Genomic DNA, 14,818 nt, shown 5'->3' on the forward strand with positions numbered 1-14,818 from the left:
TGATGATATTAATAACTATGCTCAATTAATAAATTATGTATTATATTTTAATTTTCGAATATAATCGTACATACATATGATTCGTATTTTCATGGAAGAAGATAATTAATGCTTTATGTTTATAAGAGCAAACAATACGAATCGAGGGAACGAGAGGAACCGAACAGGAGTTCATATAAAATCACATTGCTCTTTTTCTTTCCCTGTATCTCTGTTTTCTCTTTTTCTCTCTATTTTTCTCTTCTACATAATATTATCTCTAGACAGGTGTGACATTTTTATTGCACCTAATGTTATATATTTCTAGGCAGGTAATTTATTCTGAATATATTTAAAAAAGGAGTGTTTATTTTTAAGATATTAAAATATTTTTGTCTTTGATTTTGAAATACATACTTAAAAATGTTTTAGTTTTTGAATGTTTAGATTTTAGAGATGTACAAACTGTTTTAACATGACTCATATATATATATATATATAATAAAATCATATTTTTTATGTATTTATATTCAACTTAATAATTATGTTACTAATTAAGTTTTAACAATTTAATTCGGAGAAAATTTTGCCGATTTGGTTCGATTCGAATTTAAATAAAGAAATAAAAATTTAATTCGATTTGGTATTAAAAAACTTTGAATCGCACATTTGTATTAAATTTAAAATACTAAAATGCTAAAATGCTTTACAGCTGTTAAAGTTTAAAAAGTTTCAATATTTTAAATCTGAACACCGTTTAAAACAAAATTTTCTAACATTTTATTTTTGAAAAATGGAGATAGAAAACATTTTAAATCTTAAAATTAAACAGTTCTTTTTTGAGTGTAGAAAATTCAATTTGGTAACATCTCGTTCAGAGTGATTAATCATACTGATTTTTCATTCTGGAGTGTGACATGTCGTCAAATCGAATTTGTGCTTGAAAATAAACATCTCACTCTTGTGTTCATTTTTTTTTGTGTACTTTGTCCTCCCGCTTGCCAAAATGCTAAAGCGCGTTTTTATCAGGAAGTCAGCACAATATTTATGATCCGTTTCTTTTCACAATCTTCGACCACATACGTTGACGACACACAAATACCTCGACACAACCATTGAATCTTTTCCCAAAGAAGTAACGAGATAGCTGAACGGAACGTAAAATTGGTAGAGGGCAAGGGGAGTATTAGTCAAGTGGAAAGGACAAAGCGACTGTTATTCCCATTTTGATTGAAACGCAATTGATTGTTGTACACTGCTATTGTTCTTAGACGATGCGTATCTCTTGACATACATCTCTTCGCGAGATATCCGCTTAATATAACGCGTATTTCAGTTTCTCTTATATTTATTTTACGCCCCGTAGGAATAAATTCCGTCCAGTCATCTGTTACGATCTTTCTTTTAGATCTCTAGAGATGTTTATTATTTCCCATCTATTAAATCATAAGTTCTAACATCTATCATGATCGCCGCGCAAGAATGCTGTATAAATGGGAAAAATGTCAAAGAAAAAACTTTAAAATAATTTGTAAAAATGTAACGAATGTAAGAGAGAATTAAACTATATTTAAAGTAATTGTTTAAATTGATGTATTTTAATTTTTTTTCTTTATTAAGGGTAAAAGATCTGTTATAATTCAAGCTTCAACGATGCCATATGACATTAAATGAATCGTTACGTCATTATTCTATTATTTAATAACAATTTTACAGAGCAACACACCAGGAAATAGCGCAAAGTAAACGAAAAGTAAAATGAGTAGAAGACATTTTGCGATATGTCTTTCATAATCTTCGATCATGTTCAAAATGCATTAATAAAGTTACTCGTTTATATAGTTAATCATTTTTTGTAATGGAATAATTGAACGGAGGATAAAATTAGTTTTTAGGCAAAGTCAATATATTAGCCAAATAGAACGGTCATTCCCATAATTTCGATGTCTTACTTGCGCGATGTCGATTGCGTATCGCACCGAGCGTCAAATTGATTCACCTTTCTTTAGAATAAACGCGCAGCACTTTAAAACCTGTCATTTTGGTTTCGATGTCTTCCTATGCTCCTATATTCCTCATTAAGGCATGATGCCTGAACAAGGCAATTGTACTCAAGATCTTCTTTTTTTTGGTCGTTTGGTGGGCATTGTGCCCGATATTGGGAAAAGGAAAGGATAGACGCCAACTTGTACTCTTGCGCATTCTCAGTTTTCAAGCTCAAGATCAATTTTCAATTCTTCGATCCTTTAAACATTTTTGTTCTACCGTAAGGCGCCTAAATGAACTCTTTTACAAAGGCGTCTTATATGCTAGCTGCGGCCCTACTATTTACTATGTAATCTTAATGTAATTACTCTAAGTAGGCCTTTTTGTTCGTCGACTTAAAAGTCCAAGTCAAAGTCTGTACTTAATACCACACGCGGTAATCCAATGTTGCGATGCGATATTAATTGCGGACAATTCGGACTCGATTTAATTATTACAAAGAGACATCTACGAATTACAAGGAGATAACGAGATAAAAGTAGTGATACGGTCGTGGTACAAACTTCACACGTTGTCAAATGGCCCCAATCTAAAAAATGTGCAAAACAACGAATAGACATTTTTGTTCTTACTTAGTGTTATTTTATAGTAGACAGAAAAGTTAATTGTAAAATTAATTAGTTACAGTTAGTTCTTTTACGATCTTACCGATTGTAAAGTATTGTTTGACTCGTTTTGTTTCTAAGAGTTTTCAAAGAGTGCGAGACAATCAATCCTCAATGCTCCTCGAATTTCCTGCGTGAAAGTGTATGCAGCACTCACACACATAGAGAGAAGAATGCATCTCGTCGAGCATTACATATCACGTACATCCACATCGAGCATTATTACATATCACGTCGAACCTTTACATATCACGTACATCCATGTCGACGGTGTGGTCTATACCAAACGTTCGGGAAATTCTTTTGTCAGGTCAATTCGCTAGTCATTTCTACAAGTAAACGATCCATTGATTATTGACAAACGTTAAAAAAAATATCAGATTCAGACAGAAAACAATAGAAACTAATATATTTGATAAATTGTTATTTCTTAAAAAAATTACCTTTTCCTCGATGATGCTGCTCGTTGACGGTACTCTTTGCGAAGGATCTAGCCTCCTTCGTCTCTCCTCGATAACTTCAGTGTCGGAACTCCCCAGAGTTACTTGCGTCGGTTGTGTTAGAGACGCGTTCACGTGCCTAGTTTTCATCAAAGGCGGATTTCGGGATTGCGGTAGTGCGAACCCCCGCCTGAGAGCACCTCGCGGCGGCGATGGTGGTGGGTAGGAGATACCTAGTGACATATGATAAATACGTAAATAATAACCGCTTAACAAATATCGTGTCTTTCGTGTTTACAAGTAAATATTTTTTGAATTTCATGTATGAGATGCATCAAATTCAAGTTGCGAATATAGGACGGATACTGAACAAAATTCTAGGAAAGATTCTCTCATGCTTTCTCTTTTCAAGAAGACAAAATATAAATTTTTATTCATACTAGCTTGAAGTTCTTAAGCATGATATCTGCATTTAAAACAGCTCTATCGAGTTATCGTGCGTGTCGATATTTTGTATTCAATAAAATCTACACACTACAAGCTACATTACAACCTTAATGTTACATTTTTTTTGTGCCTGCGCCTTGGATGGATAATTCCACTATTTCTAATAAGCAAACGGTATTAAAATAGTTTTGAAAATAGAGAAGCGTTTGGCGATCCGTACTTGTGATAATAATTTACACGTTATGATCTAATCTGCGTACATCTACTACGTCGCGTGAGAAAGAGGCCTCGTCGAAAGACTTCGACCTTGGTAAGTACGCGACAAACATAGGGCGGAGAGATCCGCGTCGGTAATTGCTACCTCGTTGTCCTGGTGAAAGCAGCGTGTCCTTGCTCTTGGTCATCTGCGGCACGATCAGCAGTGAGTTTGGCGGCGTCGGCGACACGGTGGAAGTTTGCGGCGAGGTGGCCAGCGTTAAATTAGGCAGCGATTGACCCAGACTTGAGTATGGCACCTGGACGCTCAGCGTATTCGGCGTTGGTGATTTATTCATCAGCGAGCGCCTGATGATGAGTTTGCAAATTAGTTTTAATAACGTTAACGTTCACTCAGTAAACATTCAACAATTGTTCGTATTCAATAATTGTTACGTACAACATGTGTTATATTATATCTATATTATTAAGTGCGAAATTACAACATTAAAGTTATGCTATTATTGATGCCTATTGAACATTAGTCATCGTGAGGTCGTTGAATCGATCATGCGTATGTTCTCACCTCATGTGCACAGATCGATGATTGTGTCCGGAGCTAGATTCGCCGCCTTCCTCCGACGACAGTGAGCTTGATGCTCGTGGTTGTTCGTTTGTATCCACGCTGACGTTCCTACTAGGGTTGTAGCTCGGTAGGAAACTGCTGCTGCCCGGAGAAGCACCTTCCATCTCCATGCTACCACTGAAGACAACGGAAGTCTCATTATGTCGCACATACATAAATAACATTATTTTCAGCGTGTACATTTTTTTCTATGTTGATAAACGTACCTGTGACTATGAGCGAGACTACTGACATGCGAGGCCCTGCTACTGCCGCGCGGAGTTCTTGGGAAGGTGTTGTCATACTCCTCCACTTCGAAATCGCCATCGCCCAATGTGCTCGGCTGCCTGCTGACAGTCGCCAGATTCATCACAGGCTCACCGAGCGACGGAACTTTCATCGATACGAATTGCTGCTGGGCCTGTTTCAAGGATTCCATCCACGACTGAAATACAGTGGTGTCATTAACAATTGACAATTCATCACAAATAACATTTTCACTTAAATAAGCATAAAGATTTTACGCCCTCGAGGATCTTTTATTAAATTGAGATCTATTAAATTAAGATTTCGCCGAAGTCGATTAATTATCGTGTCACTTTTATCAATTAAACTACGCTCCGCTGTAATTTAACCAATTTTGTGTATCGCGTGTATGATTTGAAGAGAGGTGGAGAACGCGAATTTAGCTGTTAATTAAGCAACTAGTAAATGCCGTCGTTGGCAGAGATACGAACTACGGGACGGAATCTAAATCGGGACGCTGAAATCAGTCCTGCGAAACTCGTCGTAATTCGCGGTGGCTGTTTGTCAAGTTACCTTAGCTAGTTTCGGGTCACCGGCGCTGAGGATTAAAGCGGCCGAGACTGTTCCGTACTCGTTAAGATAAACCAATCCCAGACTGGACGGCTCCTTGACCTCGTGTATCCGTATGCGGTCGACGACGTATGGCTGCCTAATGATCTTTAACATTTTCTTCGTCGACGGCTTACAAATCAGCAGCATGTCGGTCAACAATAGTACGTGCACCTCCATCTAAAAGAGGACAATTAGCAAACTGTACCTAGCTCTCTAAGAACTGTTTCAGTTAAACGATCTGATTAAGTCTCTGCTTGTTTTTCAAGTACAAAAATAAAAAATCAGGAAAATTTAAATCAGCTATTTCGCAAAATAAATCTAAATTGTGTAGCAAAATTATTTCTAATTCATTTAAATCATTCTGGAAAGTAGTTCATATATAATCATTATAATATAAATATATATAATTACATGTGTATAAATCATTTTTTCCCGGAATTTTTAAAAAATTATTGTCAAAAGTCATGTATATTTGATTATACTATATATTCCTCGTGTAGTTTCCGATAGTAAGTAAGTTAACATTCCATTATCGACCTACCTTACTGGTAGAAGCGTCTCTTAGCTTCAAGTCTCCCTCTCGAAGAAGAGTTCTCAAGCTGTCCTTCGGACAACCGGGCATCGGCGCCGTAGTAATATCGAGGTTGCTGTACAATCTTATCAGTTTCTCTACTTCCTCGTCAAGTCCTTTGGTTTCCACGACGTCGTAGCATTCCAAACGCGAGGCCGCGTGCTCCAACTGAGCAGCCTCCTCGTTTCTTCTTAGCGCCGCATTCACGGACGCCACAAAACCGTCCACGGATTTGATCTGAACACGAAATGAATCCGAACAGATGTAAACAACTACCTTCACTTCCGCGCGTATTTTCTTTCTCTCGTAATTTCTATTTACGAAGAATTTTCAAGCAAGAGCAAACAGAGCTCGTAACTTACAGAATTTACTCTAGTTTCTACTTATAAGGAAGCTGAGCTCATCATAAACATTCCACCCTTCTTCGCTTCGCATCCCTTTCATAAATTGATTTAGAAATTGAGAGAAAGGTAAAGCGTAAAATTCACCATGTGTATTAATTCCGCGCGTTGCTCCTCGTTCTCGGTGTTCTTATAAACGGCCTTGAGTAAAAGCGAATATCTGGTAAGTCTCTGCATCGGCATCACTAGTATGTCCATAAGTTTCAGTCGATTGCAATCCTTCTGCGTTTCGCACCACTGTAATGACAATCGAAGTGTAGCTACCCCTAATTCCTAATACATTTTATATTTTCTCAATTTTTCTACTTAACTTTCTTCTTATGAAACTTATAAGATCAAATGTTAAAAGTTAAAAATATCAAGAAATTATTATTTTACGTATTTTTCATATCATTATTTTACATATCATCAATAAGATAAGCTTTAAAGAATATTAACTCAGAAGATCTTTCCATTTAAACAAATCCACAGAGTTTATCTATTTCTTATCGCTTTAGATGATAAATTCTTTGAAACGCCTAATCACTTTTTAATTATTAAAATCAGCTAACTCCATGAAAGCTAACTTTAATTCCGGAATCGATTAGCCGAAATTAGCGATGAGATTAATAGTTGATTCCGCGAAGCCGAGCCACGGAGGCAAGGGATTAACAGCGTGTACATACCACCAGATACGCCGTGAAAAGCTGATTATCATTCAGCCGATCCTTACAATATTGCTGACACTTGCTCTGCTCGGCGCAGTATCTCGTGTAAGGTGCGAATATCTGCTCAAAAGTTTCAAAGCCCACCAGAAGATGACCGGGATCGAGCGACTGGCCGCTCGATCTCGACGCGTTCACCATCGCAAGCAAATACTCGGTCCAGAAGTAGCGATTGGCAGCGTAGATATCAGGTATATTGTTGAAGAGTTTCAGTCTGTCGACCTCGATCAGGATATTCGAGGCCTGCAGGCTGCAGAGACATGCCATGAAGAGCTGCGAACGGAGACGATGATCATCACTTTGAGGAAAGATCAAGAATCCTGATTTCCTAATGAGATCTCATTCTCCCAAACGTTCGTTATACTTTCAAGATATGTGATAGATACGCCAAGCAGTTTTATCATCTCGATCAGATTAAGTTCTCTAGTCTTTTTACATAATATAAAAATTTGATCAAATCTTAAGAATAAGTTTGATTAATATATCCTAAAATTTTACAAATTTGTTGATTATAGTTTTTCTTTAAACTTTCTTCTAAAACAGCATTAAAAATAAGTTATAAAAAAAGAAATTTTAATTTAATCGCAAACAAAATACAAAAAATTAAAATTAAAAAAAAATATTAAAAACTTATATTTATAAAAAACAGAATTTTTAAATAAAAAGCTTAAAGAAGCCTTTGATTGATTATCCGTCAATCAATTTTGAAATTTTTGAAGAGAATTTTGAAGAGAACTCTATTTTAGAATTAAAATAAAGTTTTACACCGTATCATTTTCGTGTAAGAATATAAATGTGATGAATTGTACAATTCTCTTGAAAAATGATATTAGTTAAAATATCGCTTGTTGTTACATCAATGATTAAACAATTATTATAAACAATTTTTAATTTTTTCATATTATTATTTATTAATATTATAAAAAAAACTTTTAAATAATAAATTATACACTTTTATGCGTTTCTGTCGCTTAAGCTTTATTCATTATTTATCAATTTAAAAAAGGTATGCCAAAGCGTTAAAAAAAGATATATATGAGTAAATTCCACGTAACTTTTTTTAACCTGGAGAACTTCCTTGATAAGTCTACGTTTTTTCACGTTGAAAGTATGTCAGTCCTGTACTTACATCGGTCACAACCTTTAACGTCTTAATATAAGCCACCTCGGTCTCCGCCAGTTCCCAGAGCGCGGTTTGCTGCTGGGCCTGTTTTTCCGAGAGCATCTGCGAATTCTCGACGATGTCGCGCCAATCACCCTCCAAATTGTAGAGAGCTGAAAGAGCGGCAGAATAATATATGGTTGCGACTGTGGCAAATTATGAAGTTTATTTTTTGGATAATATGTAATAAAAAGCGATTTTCCTGACGACCGCATAAGGAAAGCGAACAAAAAAATATGTCCTTTAAATTATATTTTCCTGCGGAAAATAGTGTAGCAAGCTATTTTATTTAAGATAAGAACACGTCGCCATCGATTTTCGATGCTGTAAGCGCGCGACGCTATTAGTAATTTAAATTACAACATTATCGGCTACTTGTACCTCGGTACCTTAGAATTAATCTCCTCCCCGACTCAAACAATCGCGGCGCTTTCGCACTTGAACGACAGAACGTGGATTAAAGGTCTCTCCGAGGGTTAAGGGGAAAAGAGGAACAAGACGCGAGAGGCAACGTAATTGTTACTCTAAAAGCGGTCATTAAAGGGATCCTCAAACTTTACCGATTTCGTTTGCCGATTTAACGAGCTGGGGGGAGAGGGACAGTTGACGACAGAGGAGAAGAGAATTTAAAGCGTTCTTCCGTAGAGACAAAGGTGTTTTCCTAGGGAAGAGTGTGTCTACGTTAACACGGGTCATCGGAAATTCCCAGGATTTACGAGCCTCTCTCTGTCTCTCGAGAGACACTCGTTGAGGAGAGAAAGAGAAAAAGGGAAATCGCAGGAATCGTACCTTCCTCGTTGATCGTCACGTCGCACTGCGAATGAACGTTTGCGAGTTTCGGCACGCCGTGCTTATTGTACTCGTCCAGTTGGGTGGTTAACAGGTCCATTTTGATACCTTTGGTGTTGGTAAAGAACCCGCTCCATCGCTGTTTACTGGCCTTGAGTCCTCCCGTGGTTCCGGCGGAACTCCGACCGGAAGAGAGCGTTGTGCAGACGCCGACCTCGAGGTCGACATTCGTGTCCTCGGTGGATACGCTGAAGAAACGACCGCTTCGACTTCGATAGTTCTGTCGAAGAAAAGATAGTCCGTCTTTAGTTAATTGGAATCTAAAATTGAAAGGTCTTACGCAGAAAAAAGCATAAAAAGGAATCTAGTCTTCTTCATACACTGATAAAAAAATATGTGGTATTTGCGAAAAAATATACTAAATATAAATATAGCATATGATTATTATCACCAATATTATAGTAATAATTACTAGAAAAGATATTCTATATAATTACTTTATTATGCAATTATAACCACAAATACAACACATTTCTTAAATCTATATAAATAAAAATGTAAATGTTTGTTCGTCATCTAAGATCTCCGTAAGTTTTTCACCGATTGCTTTGAAATTTTGACACAACGTTGCATTCGTAACCGTGAGTGTTGTTATGGGGTCTGATTTTGGATATACTTGGTATTTCAAAAATGATGGCCATAATTTAATTTTAAACAATATTTTTTTAATGATATTTTTTTGTAATTTTGACACAACGTTGTATTGAATTTAGTTAGAAGTACGTGAATAAATGAATATTAGATTTATTACTGGTCAAAAATGATGACCATAATTTAAGTGTAAAAAATAGTTTTTCATTAATATTATTGAAATTTTGACACATTGAGACGGGGAGAGACGGGTAGAGATAGGGAGAGACGGGGAGAGACTGGGAGAGACGGGGAGAGACCGGGAGAGACGGGTAGAGACCGGGAGAGACGGGGAGAGACCGGGAGAGGCGAAGAATATATTGTGTTTAAATTAAGGTAATAAGAAAAATAAAGATGGCTTTTATTTTATTGAAAAAAAGGAACTTATTTAAAACAGTCTTTTGAATGGATTTCTAAATCCATGGCAGCTTTTAGAAAAAAAAGTTAGAAGTACGTGAATAAATGAATATTAGATTTATTAAAGATAGATAAATGCTTATTCAAAAATAAAATAAAAAGAGCAACAATAAAGCAAAACTCTTGAAAGTTAAACAACGAAAGCAAAGAAAATTTGAAAAAAAAAACAAAAAACGTAGCATAAGAATAGAGAGCCACAGCAACGCGTGGCAGGGCATAGCTAGTTAGTATATAATTTCATTAAGTTTATTATTATTTTTAATCTTAATACACATATTTATGTTGGACAATGCTGGCTCAAAAACGGGTACTCCGTATTCTGCCATTCCACATTCCATATTTCATATTATCTGCTTCTACTAAATACATTTTCAACATTTTTATTACATATTTGCGACGAAACATCCTGTCCTGTCACGAGAAATTATCAGCGCAAATTATTAGGACTTTCAAAACGGAAATTCGCCCGCTTCGTCAAGTGATTATGCCGCGATCGTACATCAAGGTACTGAAGGCACCTCAGTGCGAAGGCAACATTCTAGAAATTGCTCGTCGAGTTATCGCGCCGTGTAATCCGCTATCGAGTGTGTGATGTGTTGGTGTCCGTCATGAATAATGTATCGCGCCCAACACACGCCGGGCCCGACCCGTTAAGAGGAACCCCCCGCATTTTATTAACGTTATCCTTGCATCGTCGTTGCACCGCCGTCGTCACCGCCAGCGTTGCCGTCGTCGTCGCGACAAATCGTTCTCGTTACGCTTGCATGCGTAACACGCGAAGGAAAACGCAAAATATTCCGCCTTACGCGTTTATTCTTCCCCGACGGCGCCAATCAATTTTACACTTAGCATCTTATTCGCTCTCTCCATTCTCCTTTCTTCCCGGTGAGTCACGCGGAAAGCCGCGCTTTCAACAGAATAATTATTCAATTTATCATCAATTCTACAATTTACTTGAGCTACACGTTTTTCCCTTAACTCTAGAGAATGGTGTCGTTGTTGAACGATATACAATACCAATTTAATTTAAATAAATTTTTACGTCCGAATTTTACGTTACGGAAGAGGCCACTCTTAATAATGATATAAGTGTTCTAAGTAAAAGAATTTAAAAAAAATTATTATATTAATTTAAATGTAGACATTAAAATGCAACACAAAATATGGAATAAATATATTTTCTTAGATGTTTGATAGACCATTTTTATAATTATTAGTACAATTAATATAATACAAAATTTTCTATAACAAAACACAATAAATACAGATAACTTAATTCTTAACTTTAACATGCGTCTCAGGCCTAAAAGATTATTAGGCCTTCTGCTGACCAGTGGGATAACCGGGCACAGTCTAGCGCGCAGAAATGGCGCTCACAAGGGCGGATTACGACAGATGAAAGGAGTGGAACATGCGAGGGTTGCACGTAAAATTTACGTACAACACCCATATTCTCGAGTTCATAAAGAGCGGTCATAAAGTAAATTGTACTTTCACGCTTGCTTTTTTTACTTTTAAATTGTCGAATGAACAATGTAAATGACTTCAATCGTATTATTACCATTGGTATAAAGACAAGCGAGTTATTATTGCAAACTGGGAAGAGGGGAGAAAAAGGGACGAGAAATTCACTGCACGACAATAAAAGTCTTCTCTGTCACCCCGGGGCGTAAATGCGACACGATGTATGTACGTGTTAATGTAGCGTAATCGACGCTTTGCCTGCTCGTTTCCACGTGACGCAAAATGCGGGCAGATTTCATCGATGGGGACTGCACACCGTAATAACGACGGCGATAACGGATCTTTATTGCAGTCTACCGTGCTTTTAATGCGCGCGCCGCATTTGTCACACCGAAAAATATCTGTAAACCGAACCCGGCTCGACGTCGACTACGGAAAGGACTGAAATTTTCGCCGACGCGAGAATCAAATAAAATTAAAAATAAAACAAAATGCAAAGTGTTTCTTAGAACCGCTCTTTTTCTCATAATTCTAAAGAAATTTAATTTCATTAAATTAAAATTCAATTAGATTTAATCTCATACATAGGCAACCCGCACACATACATACACACGGTGTCGTGATTTAATTTTAAGAAAATCGAAAATTACGAATACAAAATCTAAATTTAATTGTACGTGTAATCGTATGTGGCGGAAACCGCATACGGGAAATGGATGGACGGTCGACGGTGTGCCGGACGACCAAATATACGTTTGTTCTACTGACGCCCGTCTTTGGCACTTGTTGGGATCGAAATTCGTCGGCTTTATTCGTGCTTGGACGGTGCCATATTGAATTCGGCGCGGCGCGAGCATCCGACGGATTATATTGCTGATCGAGCGGATTTAATCCGCATCCGGCACGAATGGGGCGCAGCTGCGTTTACCTTGCAGTTGTGCGCCTATTTGTCGCTCGGACAATAGCGAAGCGTTCGCCGAAGACAATGGTAACCGCGATACTAGCACTCGGACACGACCACGACAGCAATAGACTAAGACAATAGCAAATGTCCTACACAGGAAAAATTAGTAATATATCAACAGAAATCTCACAATTTATATTGTGGATCATGTGAATAAATAACCTTTTTTGATGTATACAGAAAATATTTTGGTCTATTTGGTATTCTCAATTCTTATCCATGGACCTTTATATTTACCTATGTTAAAGTCGGTCCTTGTTAAAATTTGTACGCTGAATCTTTAACATATCCGAATTAATTTTGCATAATATAATTGTGTTATTTAAATATTTCACGTCAAATTGATTTGACTTACAATTAGTGTTAAAGTTGCACAATTTGAAATAAACAATTAACATAAAAATAATGCAGTTTTAAAATGTAAATTTTACGACGTAATCTACGTATCTACGTAAATAAAACGTACGTGTCATATTATAAATGTTAATTTTACTGAGAAAATGTCACATTTCTATTCCTACATTGTGCTAAAATGTTATTTTTTAATAATAGTTTATTTTAACAATATTTGTCATCTTTTAAGATATTCATAATGAGTTAAACATGAAAATTTGAGTGAATCGTTTGAGACATGTTAAATATTTGACATTTAAAATACATATTAAATTTACCACAAATTTTTTAACACTTCTGTATAGCACTCTATTTACATTTTGATAGATGTGAGTAGTGTAAGTAATTATATATAAATTAAAATAACATTTCAATTATTAATTGCGTGATTGCGTTCCTCAAGCTTGATGTGCCCTCGTTAAAATTCTCAATTTCTCGCGGGAAAGTACTCGCTTTCGCGAGTATCGACAATGTTAAACTGATGATGCGCCGTCGCGCTTCGCTTTGTTTGCGCTCGGCGAATCGTTTTGCGATTTGTCTTTGTCAGCCCGTCCGTATTGTTGCCACCCTGTCAGCGGGTCAAGGCTTGCAAAAGGGTCTACAACCATTATTGTTCGCGAAATGCTAAAACGCTCGCTTCATCTCGTGAGAGAGCCGTCGAGAGGAAACATCGGGACAAGATACACAAAGATGTTCGCGCTTGACGAATGATGATATGTCGAGCCCTCCCCCCTCCCCGATACACGTCGATACCCCCTTTGCGAACAACACGTGTAACACATCATCCTTTCACGCTAATGTGACATCGCAAAACCCACGCGGCGCCCCGCGAATTAAATTCACCCCTCTAATCCCGCGAGATTCCATCGCGAATGAAACCGAGTTAATTGGAGATTTATTTTCGGGGGGACGTTCTATTTAATTTCATTTTGTTGTCGTAAAACTTAATTTGGGGTATTACTTGGGCGGAAGTGAGCTACTTACCCCGCTGGCTTTCCGTAGCAGCACGTTCTGATTTCCTCTTTGGCTCGGCGTTCGAGAATTCAGTTTTTCGTCCTTAACTGAAACGAGAAAGCAAAAATATTTAAAGTTGCAATTATTAAGAACTTTTTTTTTCGATCTGACAGGCAATTGTCGTAATTGAAGGGTTTTTTATATAAATCAAATAAGTCCACTTTTTTCAAAAATTGAATTATGCCGACAGATAATTTTCGATCAAGAGTTATTTTATTGTGGCAAGAATCAAACAGAAAACCAAAAATAACAATCAAACATTCAAACAATGAACAACAACCACCAATCACATAAGAATTAAACAAGTTCAAATATTGTTTTTACTTTTTATGTAAGTCTTTAAAATATTTCCATATTTACACAATAAACACTTTGAAGATGCTAAAAATTTATAACACAGTAAAAATTTTAACGATTATTTCAATAAATATTTTAATTTAGCGATATTACTTGGCAAATATAACGTAAAACATGTAAGAAATCCTTTCAATTGACGCTGCAAATGTTATTTTCAGCGTGCATTGAATTCCCTCTATATTTAAACATCCGCGAGGCACGCGATCAAATCGGCTTTGCTATCGGCGCGCGTAACATTTCTGTAATACACGAGAAAATCGCGGGAAAGTTGTTAAATCGTACGTGCCCGGAGGGCGGTCCAATTTTACATTTTGAGAGCTTTTCTACGATAGTCCGCTGCCCGCGTCAGAACTTTGCCTTTTCCGCGCGCAAAGGGATCAAAGGATCAAACGCATTACGAAAATCGCTGTCAGCATTAATTCTACCATTATCCGGAAATAAGTGGACCACTTACACTCGTCCATTGTCCATATTAAAAACTCACCGCTCCGTGACAATAAAAATTAAAAGGCAAGGAACATGTACAATTATTTAAACATAATCAAGTCATGTGGAAAGTTCATTTCTGAAGCTTACTCCCTTTTATATGGAAGCTTTAAGTTTCGAGTTATTTTATCACAATTATCATTTTCCTGTGTATATTTTGCGCGTTTCTTTTTTCATATGAATAAATTATTATAAATGAAATTATTCGCTC

The 14,818-nt window shown here is 36.7% G+C and overlaps 1 protein-coding gene across 7 annotated transcripts in view; it reads right to left on the minus strand.

The window, feature by feature from the left end:
* Positions 1-25: 25 nt before the first annotated feature.
* The window catches only part of LOC105838590 (pleckstrin homology domain-containing family G member 5), a 149,592-nt gene continuing 134,799 nt past the window's right edge, over positions 26-14,818 (minus strand). For all 7 annotated transcript variants that reach the window (XM_036292321.1, XM_028193356.2, XM_028193359.2 and 4 more), the window contains 13 exons: positions 13,735-13,811; positions 8,823-9,102; positions 8,001-8,146; positions 6,833-7,144; positions 6,255-6,404; positions 5,737-6,003; positions 5,157-5,372; positions 4,565-4,782; positions 4,299-4,475; positions 3,879-4,081; positions 3,074-3,303; positions 2,674-2,959; positions 26-2,554 (listed from right to left, as the gene is read on the minus strand). In XM_036292321.1, coding sequence (XP_036148214.1) covers positions 2,954-2,959; positions 3,074-3,303; positions 3,879-4,081; positions 4,299-4,475; positions 4,565-4,782; positions 5,157-5,372; positions 5,737-6,003; positions 6,255-6,404; positions 6,833-7,144; positions 8,001-8,146; positions 8,823-9,102; positions 13,735-13,811 — 2,282 coding nt within the window. In that variant the 3' untranslated portion in view covers positions 26-2,554; positions 2,674-2,953. The remainder of the gene's footprint in view (positions 2,555-2,673; positions 2,960-3,073; positions 3,304-3,878; positions 4,082-4,298; positions 4,476-4,564; positions 4,783-5,156; positions 5,373-5,736; positions 6,004-6,254; positions 6,405-6,832; positions 7,145-8,000; positions 8,147-8,822; positions 9,103-13,734; positions 13,812-14,818) is intronic.

Source organism: Monomorium pharaonis, chromosome 9 (assembly GCF_013373865.1).
Source record: "Monomorium pharaonis isolate MP-MQ-018 chromosome 9, ASM1337386v2, whole genome shotgun sequence".
In the NCBI taxonomy this organism is placed as follows: domain Eukaryota; kingdom Metazoa; phylum Arthropoda; class Insecta; order Hymenoptera; family Formicidae; genus Monomorium; species Monomorium pharaonis.